The sequence below is a fragment of the Eschrichtius robustus genome, chromosome 12 (genome assembly GCF_028021215.1).
Source record: "Eschrichtius robustus isolate mEscRob2 chromosome 12, mEscRob2.pri, whole genome shotgun sequence".
NCBI classification, from domain to species: Eukaryota; Metazoa; Chordata; class Mammalia; order Artiodactyla; family Eschrichtiidae; genus Eschrichtius; species Eschrichtius robustus.
Window position 1 is genome coordinate 88273965 of NC_090835.1, and position 27477 is coordinate 88301441.

Here is a 27477-nt window from a genome sequence, read left to right on the forward strand (position 1 = left end):
GAGACGTTTTGTGTGAGTAGTAAAAGGAGGTGCACAGGAAAGAGAAACACAGAAGGAAGGCAAGAATGGAGGTTTTCCCTATACAAGATGAAAGAAAAGCTTTTCAAGCAGAATACGAAGTGTATACAAAGGCACGGTGTATGCAGGGAAATTTTAATTATTATTGTGACGGTGCTGATGTAGCAAAATAAGAAAACTGAAAAACTGAGGATGGTGAGTGGAGTCAGGAAAGAACCTGGGGAAGGAAAGGCAATTTCCAGAACAGGAAACAGAGCAGGTAGAGCTACAGCGGTGACTGGGACTGGGCAGTTAGGCCCAACTGTTTTCTGTGCAGCAGACAATCCATCTGGAGGGGAAGGGGGAACAGGGAAGTGGGGATGGCTGATGTCTTTCCAAGGATGAACCAAGAAAAACACAACCAGTGGTGACCATTTTGTCATGTACAGAAATATCGAATCACTATCTTACGCACTTGGACCTAACAGAGTGTTGTAGGTCAATTATACTTCAATAAAAACAACAAAACATTGCTAAATCAAAACCAAAAACAACAACAGCAAAACACAACCAGCTACCTCTAGGAATGTGAGGCAGGAGGCAGCCAGGTGAGCGTTCCCTGACTCAAAGTTTAAAAAGTTGGAGACCACAGGTATACTTGAAAATTATTCCCTACTCTGAAAGCATTTCACTTTAGAACACCAGAAGTTCAGTGAGATAACTTCTTTATCTTAAAACTGCCAGAGTACTATAATACACATACAGCTGACCCCTGAACAACGCGGGGATTAATCTGCGTGTAACTAATCGTCAGCTCTCTGTATCCACGGTTCCTCCACTTCCGCAGATTTAACCAACTGTGGACCGTGTACTACTGTAGTATTTACTGTTGAAAAATGTATGCATGTAAGTGGACCCGGGAAGTTCAAAGCACATTGTTCAAGGGTCAACTACATTTTTAAATGCAGATACACAACGAGTAATAATTCTAACTATGTAAGGTACCATGGAGCAGCAGAAATATTATAGACACACAGTTAAGTAAATAAGATATACTGTACCTTTAGGTGACAATGAGGTTTTAGATAAATTTAAATGCTTTAATCCCTTTGGGAGTTTGGCAAACTGAATACTTAAAGACGACACACCTGAGAAGGAAAGGGAAAACGGGGATTGTTAGAATTTTTAAGTTGTCAAGATTGCATTTGTTTTACAATGCCTGAAAATTAACTTTGATTCCAATTTAAGTGAGCGTTTTTTTCTTTCTAATGTTAGACACTATTTTCTAATCATCTACCATCATGGCTCCTTTACTTTCAGTCCTACCTATAGGGTAAGAGAAAAGCACAATTATCAAAACTTTACCATTAGAGATGTTTTTCTTTGGACCAAGTATTATCCTCTCCTCATAGTGCTATTTCAAATGCAAATAGTCTTGGGAAGAGTTATATAATTTCGACCCTTTTCTTTTTAACCTGTGTCTTAATGAGCTGATCACTCTTCTGGGTGAGCGGATGCATGCTATTTAATTATTGTCAAGAAAAACAATGTGATATTAACTATTCAGATAACAGCTTCACTTTAAGCAGATGGATTCCAATATTTAATTGGCTTATGGCTAACAACCTCAGACAAAGCAACAGAGCATGTTTTAAACTACCTTTAACCTACGTTTGGTAACATAAAATTAATCCCAAGGAATTTACAGTAACAAAAATCAGGTGGTCTCTAAATTTAATGGCCAGAGTAGGCTACTGTGAAAACCAGCTCACTCACCCAAGGACTGTAATGAATGTAGACTTTTCTGGGAGGAAATAAGTAATAGATGAATGTATGCTCTTCCTACAGGTCCTTCAACCAACCTCCTGCTGTATCTAAGTTATCACCTTCCCAGGGGGCATGTTTTGGGAAGAATCCTAAAACAGTATTAACTGTATGGTCCCACAGACTGATTCTCAAACTCCAGGCACCAATAAGGAACAACCGTGCTGGCTGCTGCCCTATCACATAACCTCAAATTATATATAAATTTTATCAATTAATACGTACTACTCTAGAAATAACCTAAACGTCATTCAGCTTGACGAAGCTTCTAAATGGGCATTTCCCCAAGGATGGTAGGGTACTGGGAGACCCTACCTATCTCCCACAGCATTTCCCAAATAAGTTTGACAATCACTGGATTACATAACGTTAAACAGGTTTTTTAATTAAAAATATTTCTAGAGATTTGAAAATGTTAATCCATAATGTTAATTGCAGAGAGGCAATAGGCCTGATATTTAGTCAATACATTCTTGTAAAATGTATTGGGGTGGGAGGGGAGAGAGGAAAAAGATGGAGAAATTTTGAAATTTTGATTAATACAAAAGTCAAAAAAAGAGAGAGGAAAAGGGAACAAAAAAAAAGTGATAAAGAGAAAACAGATATATAGTGGATTGTCACACAAATAAATCAATAATTACGTTAAATATAAATGTACTAAGTATTCAGACTAAAACTTAAAGATGGATTAGCTAAACAATAACATCAGATGGTTTCGAGAGACACACTTAGAAATGCATGTATTCCAAAGTGAACCTGAAAGCATGGAAAAAGATATATGCTGCAAATCTAACCAAAAGAAAGCTGGTTTATCTGTAATAATATAAAACACGTTAGATTTTAAGAAGTACTACTAGGGATAAATGCGATATTTCTTTAATGAAGAAGATGTAATAGTTTTAAATCTGCACAATCTGAATATCATAGTCTCAAAATATATAAAGTAAATCTAATGGCAAAAAAAGAAAACACACGTAGTTTTATACATATATATGTGTGTATACACACACACACACACACACACACATACACACTCAATAGTGGGAGATTTTTAAACACATCTCTGTCAGTAGCTGATAAATGGACAAAAAAAGCTATAAAATATACAAGATATCAAGAGCATAATGAAAAAACTCTATTTGATATATTTAAAACACTGCATTTAATAACTACAGAATATATTTCTTCAAAGTACACAAGGAAAATTTACCAAAAGTGACCATCTACTGAGTCATAAAGCAAGTCTCAACAAACAGTATATTCCTTAACTTCTGTGAAATCATACAGAGTATATTTTCAAACTATTAGTACATTTTCTAACTGCTACCATTACTATGGAATTAAGATAGGAATTATAAAAAAAATTACAATTAGAAAATTATAGAAATTATAGAAAATTATAGAAAAATTATAGAAAATCCCCCAATAATTAGAACTTAAGCAATATATTCCTACATAACAAATGAGTCCAAGAAAAAAAAATCACAATGGAAATCTTTTAAAAATTTTTATTTAAATTTTAAAAATTATGACATCAAATTTTGGGGATATAACTCAAGCCCTCCTTAGAGTGAAGTCTACACTCCTAAATACATATGTGAATAAAGAAGAAAAGCTGGAAACTAATTATCAAAGTATCCATCGCAAGATGTGTTAAAAAAAAAAAAAAAAAAGCAAATTAATCCCCACTCCATCCCTATAAACAGAAGGAAAGAAATAACAGAGAGAAGACATCATTAAACAGAAAGCAGTCATAAAATAAGTAAATTTACCAAAGCTTGTTCTTCAAAAAAAAAAACCAATAAAATTAATAAATCCCAGCAAGACTTTAAAAAAGAGAAAGAAAAGGATCAAATTATATAAATCAGAAATGAAAACAGAATGCCAGTAGAGATCCTGCAGACACTACAAATAGACCTGAAGGGTATAAAAATATCTACAGATCAAAAAATGTATCATTTTAGAAGAAATTCCACATGAAAAATACAACTTAGCAAAATTTACGTAAGAAGAAATAATCTCCTCTATTTAAGAAAATAATAAATCTATTATTAAAAACCTCTCAACAAAGAAAAGCAGAAGAAGACAAATATAAAAGAGTATGTATTATATAATTCTATAGTGGTGAGGTTCCAGAATAAATAAAGCTAATCTGTCATAACAGAAGTCAGAATAGTAGCTATCTTTTCCGGGTGGTGGAGGGGAAGGGTGGAGCAAAACAAAAGAGAAGCTTGTGCGGTGCTGGTAAAGTCCTATTTCTTGATCTTTGTAGAGGTTGCATGAGAGCATCCTCTTTGTAAAAATTCATTAAGATGTAAACTTGGGATTCACAAACTTTTATCAATGTACATTATACGTCAATGAAAAAAGTTACTTCAGAAAATTAGGTACGGAAGATAACAGAGGAGAAAATCTAGATGTCTGTGGGTGGCAATGACTTTTTAGATACAACAGCAAAGGCACAGTCGATGAAAGAAATCATTGATAAGTTGGACTTCATTAAAATTAAAAAGTTCTGTTGGTTACCAAGGAGGGGGAAGGATAAATTGGGAGACTGGGATTGACATATACACATGACTATATATAAAATAGATAATTAATACGAACCTACTGTATGGCACAGGAAACTCTACTCAACACTCTATAATGTCCTATATGGGAAAAGAATCTAAAAAAGAGTGGCTATATGTATATGTATAACTGATTCACTTTGCTGTACAGCAGAAACTAACACAACATTGTAAATCAACTATACTCCAATAAAAATTAATTTTAAAAAATCAAAAATTCTGCTCTGCAAAAGACAATGTCAAGAGAATAAGAAGACAAGCCACAGGCTGAGAGGAAATCTTTGCAAAAGGCACAACTGATAAAAGACTGTTATTCAAAATATACAAGAACTCTTAAAACTCCACAGTAAGAAAATAAACAACCTAATCAAAAAATGAGGCAGGGCTTCCCTGGTGGCGCAGTGGTTGAGAGTCTGCCTGCCGGTGCGGGGGACATGGGTTCGAGCCCTGGTCTGGGAAGATCCCACGTGCCACGGAGCGGCTGGGCCCGTGAGCCACAACTGCTGAGCCTGCGCGTCTGGAGCCTGTGCTCCGCAAGAAGAGAGGCCGTGATGGTGAGAGGCCCGCGCACCGCGGTGAAGAGTGGCCTCCGCTTGCCGCAACTGGAGAGAGCCCTCGCACAGAAACGAAGACCCAACACAGCCATAAATAAATAAATAAATAAAAATTTAAAAAAAAAAAAAAAGAGCCAAAGACCTTAATAGATATCTCACCAAAGAAGATATACAGGTGGCAAATAAGCATATGAAAAGATGCTCTACATCATATGTCATCAGGGAAATGCAAATTAAAACAACAATGAGATACTACTACACACCTATTAGGATGGCCAAAATCTGGAACACTGACAACATCAAATGTTCCAGGATGTGGAGCAAGAGGAACGCTCACTCATTGCTGGTGGGAATGCAAAATGGTACAGCTGCTTTGGAAGACAGTTTGGTGATTCCTTATAAAACTCAACTTATTATTACCATGTAATTCAGCAATCACACGCCTTGGTATTTACCCATAGTAGTTGAAAACTACACGAAATTCTGGAAAAGGCAAAACGTTGGAGACAGTAGAAAGATCAGTGATTGCCAGGGGTTGGGCATGGGGGTGCATGGGGAGGAAGGAAAAACAGGTAGAACACAGAACTTTTCAGGCAGTGAAAATACTCTGCATGATACTATAATGAGGGATGCATGTCATCATACATTTGTCCAAACCCATTCAACACCAAGAGTGAACCCTAATGAAAACTATGGACTTTGGGTGATTACGATGCATTAATGGAGGGTCATCAATCGTAACAAATGTCTTAACTCTGCTGATGGATGTTGATAACGAGGGAGGCTATGCCTATGTGGGCCCAGGGAATATATGAAATCTCTCTACATTTCTCTCAATTGTGCTGTGAACCTAAAACTACTCTAAAAAAGTTAAGTCTTTAAAAAAAATTAGGTATGGAAGAGAAAAGGACACCAGATTCTTACCTTAAATATTGACAAGAGTTATCATGGACTACTCATGACCAATTCTTTCACGTATTTTTTCACTCAGCAAAGTATATGCTACGACAATGTTTTAAAATGTATATATATACCCCCAAATCATGCTGAAAATATCTGTTAGATCAAAATTAAACTTCAAATTTGTTTCACTCAGGTTGACTTGAGTTGTTTTGCTTTGTTCTTTGAGAAAGTGATAATTTCTAAACTTTCAATATTTTCTTTTCTGTCAGACACACCTGGAACACCACATAAAACTGTAAATGCCTACAACAAAATGCAAGGCCAGAATGGAACAATTATTTTACACTACTGGTGACACCCACCCATCTGTTCATTCCTTAATCATAAACTTTCTTTTAAAAAGGAAGGTAGACAAAAAAGAATAAATAATCCAACAACACTTTTCTCTAGGAATAGAACTATCACACCCTAAGTAATGAAAGTAATAAAAAGTGAAGCTCCTAAGTTAGAATAAAGGTGAATAAAGTCATGTTTGAGCATTTATTTTAAACGAAAAAAGCAGGATTAAAGGTAAACAGGATTAAAGGTAAAAAGGACTAAAGTCTCAGATACAAGATTGGTTAAAGTATTTTTTATTTAATCCCAGACTAAGTTACTAGCTTCTTTTTTTCTTGATGAAATGTTTTGTTTTAGTTTCCTAGGCATCCACAACTCATAAGTATATTATATTTCGTCTTTAAAGAAACACCCTTGCTAAGTGCTAATGGAATGAAAGGCATAACTGGGGTCAGTACTGTTCAGTTTTTTGAAAATGAAAAAACTAAATTCATTTTTGATAAAAAGGTAACATTATTACGCAAAGGGTCCTCCACTTTGGCAGACTTCAGAAATGGGGTCTTGGCAACATGAATAAACTGAGGGTGGCTGGCAGCCAAAATCTCAGGAAAAACAAAAAAATTAACCTGCCTTGTACTTCCTCAAGTTAGTTACTCAATAGTGCCATGGAAGAAACTGATCATCAAGAAAACATTTCCCCACAAAGAAAGGACAGAACAGACTTTTCAACCTCTGGCCAAAACTATTCAATTCTGCCCCCCAAATAAAGCAAAACTTAGCCTTCAGAGCTGTGAATTAAAACGAAATTTATCACCAAAAGCTTTCATCTGGAGACTCTACTGGATGAATAACCCTTCTTGTAATTTATTTTTGTTTTACTATGTGTCAAATTTAGAAGAAAAAAATGGTCGAATTTTTATTTCTCCTTTCAAAACAAAACTATTATCAAAATATTTATGACTAATAAAAAAGTAATTATAAAATGTTTAGAATTATAATTTGCCATCTGATGTAATTAACTTCCTAAGACAGGAAATTAAATTTGACATTGCAGTCTTAACCCATTAATCATGCATGTACTTAAAAGCCTATGACAATAACATATAAAACTCTAAAATTTTGATATTCTGGAATCAGTGTGATTCACATGGTTAAAAAAACGGTTTAAGGTGGGTCCTTGTTGACTGAAAGCATAATATTAATAATTTAACAAAATCCTGCTATAGAGTTCTAGCAACATGATACAGGGAAACACAAGACCTCTTTCTTGTCTGTTAGAAAGCATACAGATTTGACACTGTAGATGTCAGAACACAGATGAGAGTTAAAATCTTTAGATTTCTACTAATTCCAATGGCTTCCCTGGAGAGTTCAGAAACACTAAAAAAAAAAAAGTAAGTAAATAAATAAAACGCGATGGAGTATTTCCATTTCAAAAATAAGGCTGAGTGAAAGAGATTCAAGAACTAGGAATATAGGAATAAAAGACTAGTGGGAAAAAACAGTCAACACACTTAATTTTTGAATGCCCTAAAATCCAAATCTATGCAGTTTTTAAAGTGCTGTTTTACCCTGTATAACCATAAAAGTATCAATTAAATATGGCTGAAATCATGACTCTAAACAAAAGTACTTTCTGCTGAGTAGCTGTCACGCAGAAACCTGGCCTCTTTAAATATCAAAGTGATTAAGAAAATGCATTGACGTGCTATGGAAAAAGCCAATGTTTTCCAAATCGCATACACAAAATTATTTCCTTCCACTTCCAAGGGAAATCTAGACAGCCAAATCAGAAGATCCCAACCACAGTATAAGAGGCTGACTGATTGATCACTAAGGCAATTCTCAACAAGAGTCTGTCGGTACTAGGTATGACTCTGCAAGCTTTTCCAAATTATGTAAACATGGTTTCCTCATCTGTAAAGGGGAATAATAACATTTGTGCTATTTAACTTCACAAGACTATTTTATGAATCAAATATGGTAGTAAAAGTTAACACGTATTGAGTGCATAGTATGTGACAGGTGATTCTTATGGCTTTTATGTATATTATCTCATTTAATCCTTAGAACACCGTTATGTGGGAGGTGCTATTATTATTTTAGAGATGGGGAATCTGAGGCATAGAGAAGTTAGGTAACTAGTCCAAGGAAACTCAGATGTAAAGTAGAGAAGCCCAGATTTGAACCTATGTATTTTGACTCCAGAATCCACTGGTATACACTGAGATATGAAACATCTACAGCACCCCAAAATGTAAGGGACAATTCTAGAATCTATTTATCTTGTCTCATCCAGAAAATCAAATCAGAGCCACCACCAGATGGCTGGAGAAAAAAAAAAATATTTGGGTGCTTCAGGTCAACATTTCCAAAAGAAACACACTCCAAGACAGGATTCTAAATCATCTTTAAACAAAATAATCCAATTTAGAACAAAGTGAGTGGAGGAAATAAGGACAGACATTCCTGATTGAGGCTAAGATCATAAAATCTAGGATAACTGGGAAGGGTAACTAGGGAGAACAGAACACAGAGCTTGTGACATTTAGGGAAGGAAAGTGTGTGAAATGAGCAGAGAGAGAAGAGCTGCATTCCCCAAAAACACTCAACTTTGATCCAAAAAGTCATCAGATCCAAAGGATTAGTCACGAGGTGATGACTGAAACACCCTGGTTCAGATACGAGGTCAGCCCAGAGGACTCACCACAGAACTAGTTAATGAAGTTCAGCTAGAACAGAGAGTTTCAAGCCTTTTCGACCATGACCCACATAAAGAAAGAGATTTGCCATCATGATGCAGGAACCTCATACCAAAATAAACACATACACATGTAATAGAAAACTAAAACCCAAGTTTTCCTGAAAAAATGCACTCTGATATTTTCTATTCTATTTCTTCTTTTTTTTTTTTTTTAAATGCTTACCAGGTCTTGACCTACAATCTGAAACCACACTGGGCTAGAAGGCCGAGAGCAAGCTGGGGAGCAGGGCCGGCCCCACAACCAGGATAAGAGGAGCTCGTGCATGTGTGTGGTCCGTTCACTGCCCTGTGGGGCTCTTGCAGAGTGGAAGCAGGGCATCCAGCATTGGAAACATTGCCCATACACACTACACCCCTCCTACTAAATCATACTTCAGCCTCCTCCACCCCAAGCCCCTTAACAACAGAAGGCTGCCTGTCCTCTGCACATGAGCCTGACAGGGAAGCTGAGCTGTAAATATCAGGGCTTTGCTGCATCAACTTTCATATCATAAAGCAAGGAGCCAAACTTCCTCTCTAGAGTTTCCAAATAAGTCCCTGAAAGGATGGTTCAGGTACAAAATCAAATTCCACTTGGTGCTTAAATTCCTCAGAATTCTAGGCTGCCAAACTGCCTTGTGTTTCTTTGCAATTCCTTGTAAATAATCTTCCTGGGCTCGGGCTCTCTTTATAGACTAAACAATTCAATTGCAAACTCCTCCCCCATGCTTTTTTATTGTTTTCCATTGAAAAGCTCAGAAAAAAAGTCATGAAAATTTTTCCCTATTTTGAAGTTTCTGTAAATATTTTACACTCAGTTGGATTTCTTGTGGACTTTCCATCCAGGAGCAGAAAAGCTACTAATCACTTTCAGATATTTAGCCTGGATGAAAAAAAAAGCCTGTAAAGAATTTGTGTTCAGGAGGCTCAGCCCCAAGAGTGAAAAAAGGTGGGGAATACAGGTGCTGGCAATTGTCCCAGAGCACTGGCAAACACAGCAACGAATGAATTAGACGGGGCAGAAACGTGTCAGGAGTGTCAAAGCTTGAATGTAAGTGAGCAGAAAACACCCCAAAGAGTCGGTATCTACACATCAAGCTGTGGAAAACGTCCTTGGAAGGATTCACGGTTCTAACACCTGGGAACAGACTGCAGGTAGGTGAAAAGATGCACAAAATCAGGTCACACAGGAGGAAAGAGGCAGGGAAATGTCATCTCTGAATACATGTTCTGACTCTGTACAAAAGAAATCTCTATAAACTTCACCATGGTTTTCAACTGCAATTTAAAAACCACAAAAGGGAATTCGATTACATGAAATCAAATTCAATTTAAAGAAAATATTTATTGATTACGTACAAGGTCTTAGGCTAGATGTAGTGTGTCTTCGAAGGTTAGGAGAGAATGACGGACAGAAGTAGGGAAGAGAACTAAGCTGGTGGAGAAACATCCACATCTAATTACAATGCGGCAGAATGAAGGAAGCACTGTTGCAGGAGTTTAAACCAAAGGAGAGGGTCCAATAGATAAGGCTGTCCAGTAGGGCTGCACCTCAGGGCATACGACGCACATTACAAGAAAGATGAAGGGCCTCAGACTCATTCTGCCCCTCACTGCCTCCCAAACCCAAACAATAACAAGAGGTCTTTGGGGTCTGGCTTCTTTAACTGAGCGTGACGTTTCTGGGGGTTCAACCGTGCCTTAGGCAGGATCAGTGCCACGTTCTCTCGTGCTACTGAGTAGTGTTCCACAGTACAGATACACCATATTTTGTTTATCCCCTCACCAGTAATGGGCATTTGGGTTTCCACTTTGGGGCGATCATGAATAACACTGCTATCAACATTCATTCACGAGTCTTCTTGTGGACATACGTTTCATTTCTCTTGGGTAACACCTAGAAGTGGAATTGCTGGGTCATCAAGCAAATTTGTGTTTAACTTTTGAAGCAACTGGTTAACCAGTATCCAAAGAGGCTGCCCCATTTTACACTCCCGCCAGTAATGCATGAGTTCCCACGTCCCACATCCTCTCCAACACTTACGTTGATTATAGGCAAACTATTGGCTCTGAAGTGGTATCTCAATGTGGTTTGAATTTGTGTTTGCCTGATGACTAAGGAGTGTCCCTTACTGCACTCTGGATTTCACATCCTTAGCAACTGGCATTTAACAACTACTGATTTTGTCCTGTCAGTAGATAAAAATGTTCGAGTCCCTTCCATCTTCAAAACAAAAGCCAAACAGCCCTCATGTCTATAAAAGGTGACCTGCATGGTTTCCACTTTGTTATAGTCACCTCTTTGTAGCATTCGACTAATAGAACAGTTGCCTTTCTTAAAGAAAAGACTAAACCCCAGAGAAACTCCTGTTGCAGGGATATGTATCCATTATTTTCAGCTTTGCCCTACATATCTATGAGAGTGTCTTTCATGTGAACTAGTCTTCCAATTCAGTCTCAACCTTCCTTTAGGTTCACTACTTCAGGTGCTGGGAAGTTCCTCTTCGAATGTTTGTTTGGATACCACATGGGTATCTTTTTCAATGAAGAACAATGTCAATATCAGGAATAAAAAAGCAGAATTGAATGTCTATATCAGTATCTTCAGCTCAGTTTAATAATTAATCCTCATCAAATATATAACATCACAAGATGAAAGGCCCTTATTCAACAATGCTGGAAAACATCTGCAACAGATAATGAAAACGAAGTATTCCCTCTAGAGATAAAGCTACTTCATCTTAAACCTCATCCATCAATGTTCTCCTACTGAGAATTCAAACTCTCAAGTTTCACTTTCTAAACCTACTGACTCTTCCCTCTACTCACACAAACACTTTTAATGAAAACTTCTTTTGCCTCATCATGAAATCTAGTCCTTCAACTTCTCTCTATTCTTACATTCAAATCTTGTTAAAAATTAAAAAACATTTGTGATGGTCAGAATTGTAAGATGGTCCTCAAGATTCCTGCCCCCTGGTAAACACACCCACTATAGTTTCTTCAAGTGTGTGGGACAGACCAATGAATATGCTGGGATATTATGAATGTGATTAGGTTACTAATCAGTCGACTCCGAGTTAATCAAAAGGGAGATTGTCTTGGGTGGGTCTGACTCAAACAGGTGAGCGGTCTAAAAGAAAGTAGAGCATCAGAGAGATGTGCTTCTGCTGGCCTGGAACACGAGGCAGACAGGCATGTTGCGAGAGGAGGGGACTACATGCCAAGGACCTGAACACAGCCTCCAGGTGCCAGGAGTGGTCCCTGGCAAGTAGCGAGCAAGAAAATAATGACCTAGTCCTACAGCCTCAGGAGATTGATTCTGCCAACAACCAGTGAGCTTGAGGAAGACCCCGGGTCACAGATAAGATCACAGCCCCAGCTAACAACTTGATTTCTGCCTCATGACACTGAGAACCCACCTAACCTCTACCCAGACTTCTGACCCCAAAACACTGTGTCATAATAAATCTGTGTCACCTTAAGCTGCCAAGTTTGTGGTAATTTGTTACCCAGCAATAAAAAACCAATATAATAGTTTAAAAATAATATCCTCTTTCCGAGAAAGACAAATACCATATCACTTATATGTAGAATCTAAAATACGACACAAACGAACATATCTACAAAACAGAAACAGACTCACAGACATAGAGAACAGACATGTGGTTGCCAAGGGGGAGGGGAGGTGGGGGAGGAAGGACTGGGAGTTTGGGGTTAGTAGATGCAAACTATTTCATTTGGAATGGAGAGACAACATGGTCCTACTGTATAGCACAGGGAACTATATTCAGTATCCTGGGATAAACCATAATGGAAAAGAATATAATAGAGAATGTATATATGTGTATAACTGAGTCACTTGGTGGTACAGCAGAAATTAACACAACATTGTAAATCAACTAGACTTCAATAAAAATAATAAATAAAAATAAGATCCTCCTTTCCATCTGTGTCACTTCAAGAATAGTTTATCAGCTGATAAAATCGTAGCATGAGTATTTTCACCAAAGGGTGGAAAGAATGAGAAGCCAACAAGAGCATCAGCAGCATTTATAACATAATTACAACTACGCTTGACACTATTTCTTCAGGCACGGCTCAGTTAAAACTCCCTAATCCTCTCACAGTTCTGGCATCAATGGTCACGTAAATGTCACGGTACCTCGATCCTCCAGTGGGTTGCCAGCAAGGTTAATCGTATGGAGTCCTGAGTTGGGATTATGTGCTAGAGCACTGGCCAGTTTTTGTGCAAAATCTCTGCAAGTAAACAAAACAGTCAGATGAAATAACACAAAGTGTAAAACTGCTCAAATAAAAAATTTAAAGCTAGAATAGCTAGGGTGAAATCTAAAAAGAGAAAAACATTCTTTACAATATTAACCTATATAGCATATATTTGTTAAGAACCAATCTATTTACACTAGTTCATATCCTCATTAGAGAGTCTGTAAAGCCATAGCTAGAACATGGTTCATCTTGATCAGTCAAAACCTCATTCAAAAGAAAAAAGAAAATATATAATTGTCCCTTTAAAGACACACTGCAGGATGCTATTAGTAGTACTATTTGGCTCCTTCATGACTTAAAAAACAAATCCTTAACTGAACCTGCTTTTCATGAAAAGTACAATAGGCTATTTACTATATCAGTCCTAATTCCATGCAATAACCATGAATGCAAAACTGATTGCCCATATCACTGAATTCAAAGGCTACAGTTGCTAGCACTATATTTTAACAAAAGTCAAAATCACTATTTCAGGTGTGTTTAACGTAAAATAACGCACTAGGTGCTATGATTATGAAACTGTCAACCCTCCTCACGTAGTAGCAGTAAAGTCTTTACTCCAGCAGATTCAAACTCACCTGCCCCTGGTAAGGCTTGGATATTGGTTACTGAACCACTAGATGAAGATTATTTAAGTGTGAATTTGAAAAGGGAGAGAAATGGCTAAAACAGCTCAAAACAAAGCAGTAACATCCTATGAAATGTGTTATTACTATGACTACCATTAATGATACTAGTAAAATCTAACACATAGCATCTATAATATGAAAGATACTTTTCTAAACACTTCCCATGTATTAATTCATTTATCCTTACTACCATATTCTATAAAGTAGGCATTATTATTATCTCCACCTTAAAGATGAAGAGACTGAGGCACAGAGAACTGAAACAATTTGCCCAAAGCCATCAGGCATCTGGCTCAAGGGTCCATGCTCTTAACCACTATGCTTATGTACCCTCAAAAATACCATGTGACACAACCGCAAAAGATGTTAGAAAATCCTTGGCCTTCATGATAATGATGGGGATCACAGGGACTTTTTTTAAGGAGGGAATACACTATACTCTATATGTGAGTAGCCTAACTTTTTTCTCAAAGCTATATATTAATTTTAGAGGAAATGGCAAAATGTTTTAAAGCAACACATTCATGTATTCAGGAAATACTCACGTTCTAAGTCCAGCGTTTTCCAACACCAGTTCTTCCAGTCGATTGGACCTACTCACCACCCTCAAGATCTGTTCGCAGACATCAGTGGACTATAACAGAAGATATTCTTTGACCAAGTCATAAGCCTAAAAATAATCTCACTTCACTGTCATAAATCTATGCAGATGCAAAGTTTTAGTTAAATAAATCATTCATTCAACAAACTATGACTCAACATCTACTACTACACACCCTCATGATGAAGGTCCTGGGAATACAACGTAGAGGACAAAGTCTCTGCCTTCAAGAGTGTACCCACCGGAAGGCAATCAGACAAGAAGGAAATACACAATTATGATAGAAAAATAGAAATAGAAAAATAGAAAGGCCATTTTTGGTAGTGCTATGGGCATACAGAGGCGTATCTCACCCAATCCTGGGAAAACCAAAAGGAATTCCCAAGAAAGTGATATCCAAAATAACAAACTAAAGACTGAGTGGTAGCAACAATGGTGATGGTGATGAGGAGGAGGCTCTCTTTTACTGAGCTAAGCCCTTTACGTGTATTTCATTATAAAACTGTTAAGTATTATTATTCCCTTTTTGTAGATAAGAAAATTAGATTAAAGATGTCATGTACTTTAAAAGGGAGGCTGAATAACCACTTGATAACCATTAGGTATTACGATGTTCCTACTAGTAATCTCTAAACTAGGGTAAGGTAATAAGAAAGACTTCAGAAATTAATGGTCTCATGTTAATAAACCTCATGTTTACAAAAATTATGTAGTTGTAAGCTTACATCTGTCAAAATATTTTATATTCTTACGATATAATGTTAAACAAAAATGCATAATTAAAATAAAATGTTTAATAAAGATTACAGCAATTGAAATAGGTAAGGTATGTAGCAAAAGTCTTGAGGGGACTATGAAAAATGAAGAGCTGTGCCCTAGTAGAATTGTGCATAATTTTTTCTTTTAAATTTTTATTTATTAATGTTTTATATTTACTTATATCCTGCCTTATTCCAAAAGTAATTTAAGTTGGCTCCTGACCTTAAAATTATTTGGATATTAAAAAGTGATATTTAAATGTCATTATAATCTAGGGTCTATTTAAATCGTTTATATTATTTTAAAAAGAGAGAGAGAGAGAAATCATTTTCTGTGTCATGCATACAAATGTCAAAGCAGTTTCTTTTCTTAAAATACCACATAAAAATATTATAGTTCTTTGATTTATCAGATCATAAATACCCAACTGGATTAACCATTATGGGAACAGTATAAAATAGAGCAAAAGTTCTCCAGTCAAGTAGACTTTAGAAAAACTGACTTGGAAAAACTACCAAGTTACCCAGCATTTAAGGCTGTTATAATTCTTCTGTGCTGCTTGATCCCGCTGGGTCTATAACGTTGCTTTCACACTATTCCTGGGCTTCTAATGTGTCCCACAGATTGATGAGGGGAGAGGAAAATTAATTCCAAGTGACCCAATGCCTGCAATTTGTATTATGCTGACAGTGGTGATTTTCAAAATGGTGACCCCTTATCAGTATAATTCTTCGCCTTACAATATACAACCGGAGGAACTGATCTTATTCTGTGTCGTCATGATAAAAAGTGATTACTCAGACATGTTTTTGCGAAGATTATTCTAATTTCCAGAAACAATCCATGGTATCATTACCGTTCCAGGGCTACCTCAGAGCATCCAGAAAAGTAATTTACCAAAGCCAGGACGTGAAGCAGGGCTTTCATTTACCCATTGGGCATAATTACTGTAATAAAAGTTTTTATTTTAAACGTACGAAAAGTGTGTCCAACTTTTCTTTAAGATGCCAGTAGGGTAGAGGTGTAATAAGTCGTTCATGATTACATTAATTTTGCTACTTTTTATTAAGTGCCAACTACATGAAAAGCATTATTTGCTACACCAAAGAATATAAAGTGATGGACATTTTAAAGAGATACACACACAAACCTAGATAACAAGTAAATGTTACCATTACGTTGTCTTCCCCAAATGTCTACTTCATGTTCAGCACTACATTTACAGATTTAGGGAAAATTTTTTTTAACAAATTAATACAATGACTCTCTAAGAGCTTGTATTTATTTAAAAATCAAATGTAGGACTTCCCTGGTGGTGCAGTGGTTAAGAATCCACTTGCCAATGCAGGGGACACGGGTTCAAGCCGTGGTCCAGGAAGATCCCACATGCTGCAAAGCAACTAAGCCCATGCACCACAACTACTAAGCCTGAACTCTATAGAGTCCGTGAGCCACAACTACTGAGCCCACGCACCACAACTACTGAAGCCCGCATGCCTAGAGCCCATGCTGTGCAACAAGAGAAGTCACTGCAATGAGAAACCCACGCACCGCAACTAAGAATAGCCCCATTCGCCTCAACTAGAGAAAGCCCGCGCGCAGCAATGAAGACCCAACGCAGCCAAAAAAATAAAAATACAATAAATTTTTTTTTAAAAATCAACTTTTAAAAAAAATTTAAAAATAAAAATAAAATGTACAGTATAAAAACTAGAAGAATCACTATAAAATAACAAATGAACTAATCCAAAATAAAACAAATATGAAAATTTGGAACTAAGAGGAACCACGTACATTATCCAGCCCAACCATATCATTTTTAAAAGATTTAAAAAGACCCAATGATGCTCACTGATTTGCCTAAATTCTAAACCTGAGAGCACTGAGAAAGACCTCAATTCTACTGCTAATTTAATGAGTCCAGAATCTTGGTCCTAATTGCATATTCAGCATATCTTCAAAAAAAAATCCCTCTATCCCTCCATTTAAATTTAGGATCCTGACTGCTAACTGGCTTCATAAGATCAGCATAAAGCATGTGTCATATTTTTCCTGTGGTGCCTTAAGCTCAGGAGACTTCTACTGAGCAAGCAGCAGTCTTAACAACCCAGCGAACTAACAACTCAGAGAATTCATATAACTTGAGAGGAGGTTACTTCTTTTTACACTTCATGTTTTAAGAAATTCACAGAAGGTGTAATGCCTTCCTTTGCCTCAAATAGACCAGGTGTTAGAAAATGTTCTGAGATTGCATACTGTAGAAGCCATCAAAGGGGAAAGTTTCATTTCTTTTTTTTTTTCTCTTTTTGGCTGTGTTGGGTCTTCATTGCTGCGTGCGGGCTTTCTCTAGTTGCGGCGAGCAGGGGCTACTCTTCGTTGCAGTGTGCAGGCTTCTTATTGAGATGGCTTCTCTTGTTGTGGAGCACGGGCTCTAGGTGCACAGGCTTCAGTAGTTGCAGCATGCGGGCTCAACAGTTGTGGCTCATGGGCTCTATAGAGCGCAGGCTCAGTAGTTGTGGCACACGAGCTTAGTTGCTCTGCGGCATGTGGGATCTTCCTGGACCAGGGCTCGAACCCATGTCCCCTGCATGGGCAGGTGGATTCTTAACCACTGCGCCACCAGGGAAGTCTCTATCATTTCTTTTTAACTTTGAGTAACAAACATGGAAGAATTGCTAGTATTCTTTTTGAAAACTTGCAGAGAGATAGCCCAAAGACCATTTTTCATTTTTAAATACCAAATATTAAAAATACGCACATTTGCATTTTTATGTTTAAATCTCAGTTAATAGATAAGCAGTGAGGGCAATCCTCAAATCCTGTCACTCCACTTACTGCCATCCCGGGACACCCAAGAAAGCATACGAACACTTACATGCTTTGTCTGGCCAAGACTGAAATAATTAGGTGCATGCTTTCTTCCCTAAACATCTAAGGCAGTTAAAAGGAGATACTGCCTGGGAGGAATAATGACAGAACGGCAGCACCGGTGGCCTGGTACTAATTATTTGGGACAACTTCCAAAAATGGGATATCCACAACCACCCCATAGCTCTCTTGTGCCCCACTTTGAAAATCATGGGCTTAGGTGAATGTCTGAATGAACCAGGAAAACTGACTTGGTAGCAAAGCATTGTTCTCTCTGATCCCACAATCCCTGGGCTCATCTACTTCTCATTCCTCAAAATGGCTCCCCTCGCGCACCTGGAATCTCTGCTAGTTCAGTCCTGCAAATGGTCCCCATCCCTGCAAATAGCAATGAGACGCTTCTGTTCCCAGGTCTCCCATCACGGCTGTCTGTTTGTTCCATGAGAGGTCACCATCCGTACCTCAATCATCACTGACCTCAGACACCACCACCACCCCCGGCCGTGTAGCTGATACAGTTTCCATAATTCATGCTCCCCCATTTGTTCATTTCTCAGCCTCTTTGCTAATCTGACTGTGACATGCCTATAATACGTTAGGCATTGTTAGAATTTCTATACACATTATTTACTCATCTCAATAACCTGCAAAATAGTTATATTGCTATGTCCATTCATCCATTCAACAAACTCATTTGACATCTATTTATTAAACCAAATTTTACTGTGTAGCTATTGAGCCACAGATTCTGATAAGACATGAGCTCCAACTAGCTCACAATAATAGGGACGCAGGAAACAGAGGCCCTGGAAGGTCAAGTAATGTATCTAAGGTCACACAGCCTTGTAATAAGAGTCAGAATCTGAAACCCAGATTTCTGGGTTTCCAAGCCCACACTCTTTTTGTCTACCGCATTGGCTCTAAATAATCCCCAAATGAGTTCTGCCCATGCTCATACCTATAACGCCTTAAGTCACTCACATGCCAGGCAAGTTCAGAGAACCAGCAGGCTGGCCGCCAGCAAATCTCAACCCTCCACTTTCAATAGATCCATGTCTCAATCCAAATCTTATCTCTTCGCTTGTAAAATCTTATACCCCCAGTTTGTATGACCTCTGAAAGTTGGAGGCTTGAATGTAAGAGTCTCCAATAAAACAACATCTAAATTATCTTCTGTGCTAAAATGAAGCAGCAGAAACCTAACTCATGGATAAGCATCTGTCCATATGGCTGCTTTGAATTTGCAAAAAAAAAAACCAACAGAGCATCTTATTTCCAATAGTAAAACAGACCAAAACTTTGGCTCTCCCATGCCTTATGAAAACTAACAGATTTCACTTTGATTTCATTTTGTTTACATATAAATCTGCCCCAAAACTCATCTAGAAAATTAATGTTAACTATCATAATTCAACCAGACCAACTCTACCTTAGTAACGTTTTCCTAAATTCTCAGGAAGGGAAGCTTTGTGGAGATGGAATGCAAGATAGGAACATAAAACCTGCTATCTGCAGCTGTGCAAATGTAACTTTAATAGTCTTTGCCAACAGAATGAGTGTGTACTGAAGGCTCCACTAAATGTGTCTTTCTGTTCATCATCTAAAATTGCCTGACGCAGCTGAAAACATGAGGAAGTACTTCTCTGAAGCATCTCACATTACGAACTTTATAAAATGTTCTGCAGATCATTTATAAGAAAATATCCCCCTCAGAAATAACATGTATGCAGCTCGCCAGTGTGGTAGAAAAACAAATGTGTGTTGTGTTTTTATATAATTATCAGGTTTTGAAATTCAGCAAAGCTAAGCAACATCTTCAATTACTTACCAGTTTTAGATCCTTAGAGGACAGCTTAGTGAACCACTGATTGTATTCCAGAGCAGCAATGATAGGTATTAGGTCCCTAGAAGCAGAAATAACAAAATACATGAAAGTGCTCTTACAGTAGCCATATTGGCGCTTGACTTTTTAATCCATGACATCCCAGTTTACCTGTTAATTTCTATTATTTATAAGCACAACATTCAGCTATATCTATTTTGACCCCCAGACAACAAATTCTCTAGGACAGATCTTCAGGATGATGTACGCAGAATTCCTAAAAGTTGAAGGTAAATTACCTCTAGGGACTCTGATTCCTATTTCCAAAGAAAAAGAGGTTGGTAGCAGTGTTTGTTTGAAGAACCTCCTAACTCTAAGAGAAATCATATGTCTAATTCCATACTAACAGGTCCTATTTCTTTAGACTGCTCCTTCATAAATTCTTTCACCATCAAGTATATCATATGCTCTCTAGCTAGAGGAGTTTATACGGCAAGCAAGGACAGTATCTAGCCTGATAATATGTGACATCAGATGGGATCCCCAATGCTTATTGGCAAGCATCCCACAACCATTTGGTACCTTGCTTGCAGTTCTTAGTACTGATTATACACATGAGATAGCCCAGGTGTTTTTTTTGTCCTATGCTGCATACAAGTTCTTCAGCCATAGAGTGAAGCTATTTGTATCAGAGATCTGCCACCACACTATTTTTCCAGCCCCTAACTCATGCTCAAGCCAAAAAGCAGACAATTCACTACTCACCAAACATATGCAATTTCACAATCAGAGTTATCTTTTACTAGGGGGGAAGAAGGGTGAGGGGAAGGAATAGTTAGGGAGTTTGGGACGGACATGTACACACTGCTATATTTAAAATGGATAACCAACAAGGGCCTACTGTATAGCCCAGGGAACTCTGCTCAGTATTATGCAACAACCTAAATGGGAAAATGTATAACTGAACCACTTTGCTCTACACCTGAAACTATCACAACATTGTTAATCAACTATACTCCAGTATAAAATTAAAAGTTAAAAAAAAATTTTAAAGTAAAAGAAAAGTTGTGTTCAGCTACGAAAATCCATGTATCTTTCAATGCCTATATCATAATCCTCTCCTCTATAAGTTCCCCCAGGTCACCTCAACCAGCACAGTATTTACACCTCTACTTAGCATTTATTTTATTCTTATAGTATAGTTTGATGCTGAAACATCTATTCCTTATCACCCCAGGTTGTAAGTTCTTTGAAAACAACATCCCTGTCTATTTCAGTTTTGTGGCTTCAGGGAGGCCATATCAGTGTAAACCTCAGGGCATGACAAGCAGCAAATGAACAAATTTTTACTGAAATAGAAATGAAAGGCAGAAGGTGGAAAGAGAACTGAAAATCACTATTATTTCAGGCTTCAAGGTACCAGGCCCCATGCTAGGCACTTTACATTTAAATCTCAAACAGCAGCTCATGTAAATCTCAAAACAACGCTAGGAGGTATTATTGTTTACATTTTACAGATGAAGAAATAGATGCTCAGAGAAATATAGTGAAACTAGGCCAAAGGGACAGGACTACAGTCGAAAGCCAGCCTCTGAAGCACGTGTGTGCAGTTTCATCAGATTTGCTTTAAAAAGTGAAATGAGCACCCACAGGAGTTAGAAAAAACGCCAAGGAATTAGTCTTAGTCATGTGGTTCCACGTGCCATCTTTTCCACCAAAAAGCCTCTTTATTAACTTCGCCAAGTTTTAGATTAAAAAAAGAAGTTTCAGATTAAAAAACAAAAACAACTCTTCCCATAGTTGTTTTAGGGTCTCCACTCTCTCATCTCTCTCCACCGACCAAGGGCTCAGAACAAGTCCCGGCATTTCTCCCTGACGTCTAATGACAGTTGCAGCTTCTCTGCGAGTGAATTCCACCTTATAATACAGGGCCCCCCAAGCCCACGGTATCTGAGAGTCCTCGCCTGTACTTCCCCATTCAGGAACTATGGCAAATCATTCTCGTCTCATCTCATCTCATCTCCTTTTGTGGATTTAATGTCAAGTAGTGACTACACTTCAGAACCTCTTTACTGTGTATTTTTTTCTGTCACTTGATGTGACTTGAAGTACAGCTGGCTTTTGTCATAATGAATTCATTTCCAGGAGTCGAAGGGCACATCATCAACAGAACCAGGTTTCACGTTAATGCAGTGGGTAGGACAGCATTATCTCTATATATGACATGCAAAAACCTTGAAAATAATATTCTGGTACACTAAAAGTCAAACCTAACACTTAATGACACCAGAAATGTTTGGAGTACAATATTAAATTTTAAAAATATACAGCATTACAGGTGTATACTTGTGTGATCAGAGCCAATGAGTGTAACTGGTAAAAACTACATATAAAATGATAGATATAAATGCTCACAAATACAGACACTGTGTTTTTTTTTTTAAGAAGAAAAATATAGCAAAATGTTACGAGAATACCTTGCCTGGGTGGTAGCATTAAAGATGATATGAATATTTTTCTAACAGAATTTTTATACTATATTTTAAAATTTATCTATAATGATCCATATTCATAATCTAAAAGAATCATACAATTAAATGTTCTATGGATGGTGTAAATAAAATTTTATTATAGAAAAAATGTCCATGAAGACGATGGAGACTCGTGCATGCTGGCATGGTCTGCCCACCGTGTTTCTCTAAATTATGTTAATGCCTAGGCTTTTTAATGTTAAAAATAAATTAGAAAAGGACAAACATATACCGTAATTCATTCAATAAACATTTATTTAGTACCTGCTAAGTCCTAGGTAGGGATATTAGGGTCTGAGGGTTAAGTGATGAGTAAGGGCAGCTCTCCAGCGGTGGAGAAAGACCCCTCCTCAGCTACCTGCAGCACCATGGGAGACACGCTGCAAAGGGAGCATGTTCAAAGTGCCCTAAGAACACAGGAGGACATAAGCACTTCATCCTGGAGCAAATGGGGAAGGGTCCACAAGGCTTGAGAGATAGGAAGGGGCCAACCAGGCAGGGAAAAGGGAAGAGAGTATTTCAAGTAATTAGGAAGAGCATGTGCAAAGGCATGGGAACTCGAAAATGACCAGCAACTCCATCCATTCACAGATCCAGCGAGTGCCACCCACTGTGCATGAATCGCTGGGTTGAGGCAACAATGAACACAGCAAGATAGCCCCTCCCCTTGTGATACTAACCGCCCAGCACAGCCTAGCAGAAAGCTCAGAAAATAAAAGCAACTCTAATAGAGCGAAATAATCCCTCTGGCACAGGGGGAATATGAAGTACTACTGTGCAAATAAGAGAGATGTTAATCACGAAAAAGCAGTCACAAAAGATTCTTATGGGAAGTTAGTGAGCCTTCTAGATGAGACACATCGCCATCCCAGAAGAAATGGTCAACAGAGTAATGTATGGCTTAGTCAAAGAGTTTTTATATCTGACGCCAAATGCAAAGAAAAAAACATTGATAAACTGGACTTGATCAAAGTCAAAAACTCTTGCTCAGCAACAGATGCTGTTGAGAGAAGGGTAAGACAACCATATTCTGGGAGAAAATATTTGCAAATCCCAGTTCTGACAAAGGACTTGGTATTCAAAATGTATAAAGAGCTCTCAGAAGTCAGTAATAAGAAACAATTAACTCAATTTTTTTCAAACGAGCAGAAAGATCTAAACAGACACTTCATCAAAGAAAATATACTGAAGGCAAATAAGTACATGAAAGGTTTTCAAAATTATTAGCCACTAGAGAAATGCAATTTAAAGCCAAAATAAGATGCCACTACACACCTACTGAATTGCTTAAACAAAAAAAAAGTGACAATATCAAGTGCTGACCAGGATGCAAAGCGACTGAAACCTCATACACTGCTGATGGGAAAGCAAATGGCACACTCAAGGTAGACAACAGTATGACAGTGGCTTATTAAGTTTTATGTACATTTACCACGATCCAGCAACCTCAATTCTGGGTATTCACCCAAGAGAAATAAAAACTTTTATTTACACAAAAACTTACATATTGGGTTGGCCAAAAAGTTCCTTTGAGTTTTTCCATAAGATGTTACAGAAAAACCCAAACGAACTTTTTGGCCAACCCAATAGTATTGTTGATAACAGCTGTATTCATAATTGTCAAAAATTGGAAACAACACAGAGGTAGATGTCGTCCAGTGATGCTGAGTGACACCAGGTTAGAAAAGGTAATAATATGGCTGCTGCTTAGCCCATTCTCCCTGTGTCTGTCTCCCTCTTCCTCTGATTTGGCCCCCCTTAAATAGAAAATACACAAGACACTACATAACTAATTTCATTTCTGAGAGTTCATTTTCTGGGACGGCTTTCTCAGAACACAGTTATCAGTGAGCACATAAGCAAATCTTGGATAAATACTCAATTTGCATTCACATGCGTCTCCCAACTGCTGTGCTGATGCCACCTAACTGCAGAGAACTCCCTGCACTTCCCTGACGGGGGTCTGTGTCACTCAGCAACAATCCTTGCCCATGTTTTCACTAAGTACTGCTTATATTACATAATGACTATATTACACAATGTAGAAAGCTTTCCAAGCACCCGTGCTAGTCATCTTGACTGATTTTCTCATGGTGGGAAGTGGTTAACAGCTTTTTGCCATCAGTTCATGGCATTTATTGTATATCCCACTATGTTTTGCTTTGACTTCCTAACTGACTCTTCATTACCATGTGACTTCCGATCTGAAGTTAGCCTTGAAGAGTTACAGCCATTGAGGGAAGCCTCTCCCGAGTCTTGGCAACCTCACAACACAGTATTCTCATGTATGTTCTCATGTGACACTTCTACCAGTTCCTTAAAATGGGAGCAAAAACCTTTCAAGACTCCAAGCGCTGAAAAGGAAGAGCCAGTGTGAATATCCTGGAGGGCCACATGGCAGGATTGTTTCTTATACTCTGCTGAACAGAGACAAGACAGTTCCTACCCCCTAACTTTTTACTGACGTAAACGTACTACATATAGAGTTGGTTTGTTTTTGTTGTTAGTCCAGCCTCTAGTTGGGGTTGGTAATAAAAGTTGGGATCCTTATTTCTCATTTCAGTTGACACCTTTGAATAATCCAAACTTTCCCTTAAAACTCAAAAGAACCAAGTTTTTCGCTTTTATCTTTCTAGAAGAAAATACCAGCATAAAACTGACAAGAGAGAAACAACATAGAAAAGACCATAAACTACGCTCTGAAATATCTAAAATTTTCTGTAATGTAAGGATTTTGTAACTCTAATCCTTTTTCTTTCAATGAAGAAAACTGGTCACTTAATATAGTTGTTCATTTAAAAAGAGGGCAAATCTTGTAGGATATAAAAATAGCAAGTATTTATTTAAACATTTTTATGTACTAGCACGAAGTGTTTTAAATACATTAATCCATGTAGTCTTCACAGTAACTCCAGGAGGGAGGCAGTGTCATTAACACCACTTTACAGATGGAGACCCACCCTCCTCTCCCAAGGCACAGAGAGGTTAGCGAGCTGCCCATGGTCACAAAGTTAGTCTGGACGGAGACAGGATTCAGACCTATGATGACTGTGACCTATGACCTGGTTGTCTCAACCACTGTGCTATCATCTCGCTAATGGGTCAGATGCTTTCCATATTGTCAAGAGTCTTCAACCTACTCTACAGGGGAATCCAGGGTGGCATATCCATGGGTTTTCAAATCAAAAATTTCAAACCCTTTTCATTACATCCAACCAACTACTTAGTTTCTAATTTGAAAGCCAACACTAAGATGTATTCTGAGGTGATTTCTTAAACAACGATTGTCCTCTTATTCCTTTGGACATCAAAAATAAACTAATATTTGGGGGCTATTAAAAGAAGTTAAAATGCAAAAACAAAGAAGTTGGCAAACAATTTGGAGTCTAAATCACTTGCCAAATTCTTTGCCACTCTAGATTCTAGATAATCTATTGAATTAGAATTTCTCACCTGATCTTTCTGATCTAGATGACTTCATAAGAATTCAATTTTTCCAGTTATTATTTTGGGGCCAAATTTCCCTCCTTACTCCTTCGCCCCCGCCCGCCTCCTCCCTGAAACTGTAAAAACACTGTGACTTTCAAATAGTGTGAAATACTCCAGGACAGTGTTAATGAACAAAAATGACTGACAGATTGGAAAAATGTCTAGCAGGCCCCATAATCTACAATGAGAGAAAAGCACAAAGGTACAGAGTAATAATCCAATGAACAACACTGTGATTATCTGAGTGTGCCCACATACCACAGGATTGAAGAGTTCCCCCCAATAAATCTTACAAACATTTAAAGGCTCGAAGGAAGTGTTTCATGCAAGAATACAGAGTTCTGCCACTCTCCTGCTCTCTGTGTGCACACAATGAAATACGCTCTGTAGTAGAAAGGCTGGTAAAACTCAGAACCACAGCAGTCTCTTCCTGACATATTCATTTGACAGCCTTTCTGGGGATAATTTAGACTTTTCTCCTTTACATCTAGTTTGAAAATGGGAGTGGGAAAGCTTTAAAATTTTTTAAATGTCATGGATACCAATCCTGCCTGATATTCTAATTTATATAGATGTATGTTGATGTTCAGGGACATCAACATATAAATGCAAACGTCTATATAAATGAGTTGATGAGTTGGACCACTCACCAACTCTGTGAAGGATATGACAACCTGAAACACTTCCCAGATGAGGACATGCCAGAGGCCTAAAGGGGTATTCTCTAAATTTTTTGATCGTTCACTCCTAACTGAAAAGTATTTTGAGCACACATCTCCCCCAAATCTGTGTGTTAATCTGTAAATTATATACATGTGCTACTATATTAATATATTAGGCTCAGTAAAAAAAAAAAAAAAAAAAAAAATGCATACTCACACACATAAAATGGATAAGAAAAAAATAAGCATAAAACAAGTTCTACTCTTTTCTCCACATTCCTCGATATATCATCACTTACTCTGTTCACCACACAGTCCATCTGACCAGGGCTGCAGACCACTGTTTTACAGAATTATTTATAGAAATTTAGGAATGGAAATAGAAGCTAATGCTTCTGATTCCACACTCCAAACAGCATTTCTTCTTTTTTAAATGAGAGCAGGAATAAAGAGAAGGAGCTTAGATTAGGAAAGAATTATACCAGTGTCTTCAGGACAACCTTGACAAACACTAATCCACACTCCAGACTCTTCCCTGAAAGCATCAGGCACATGAATGTCACCTTGATGAGTATGAAATATGACAACACAAAAACATGAGTCTGAAGGGGATGGACTGCTGGCTGGGCTCTCATGAGCCAAGTTTAAGCTCGATGATGCATGTCGCCGAGGCTTTAGAGGATGGAGAAGATTAGCTCCTCTTAAAAATCTTCAGGGAACAAGAAAAATCGATGTAGTTAAAGCTATATATTCTCTTCTCCTCGGCACCACTACCTCTAATCTCATCGTTCCCTGCCACTCCAAATTACAGTGTAATTACATTTTTAACATGTCAGCTCACAGGCCATTGAGAGATCCCATGAGAAAGGTATAACAAAGCCTTCTTCAATCTGTGCCAT

The 27477-nt window shown here is 37.8% G+C and overlaps 1 protein-coding gene across 3 annotated transcripts in view; it reads right to left on the reverse strand.

Moving 5' to 3' along the window:
* Positions 1-27477, reverse strand: part of CARMIL1 (capping protein regulator and myosin 1 linker 1) — a 320425-nt gene that overhangs the window by 131721 nt on the left and 161227 nt on the right. For all 3 annotated transcript variants that reach the window (XM_068559097.1, XM_068559096.1, XM_068559098.1), the window contains exons 9-12: positions 19903-19978; positions 14392-14480; positions 13093-13187; positions 1059-1145 (exon numbers count right to left, since the gene is read on the reverse strand). In XM_068559097.1, coding sequence (XP_068415198.1) covers positions 1059-1145; positions 13093-13187; positions 14392-14480; positions 19903-19978 — 347 coding nt within the window. The remainder of the gene's footprint in view (positions 1-1058; positions 1146-13092; positions 13188-14391; positions 14481-19902; positions 19979-27477) is intronic.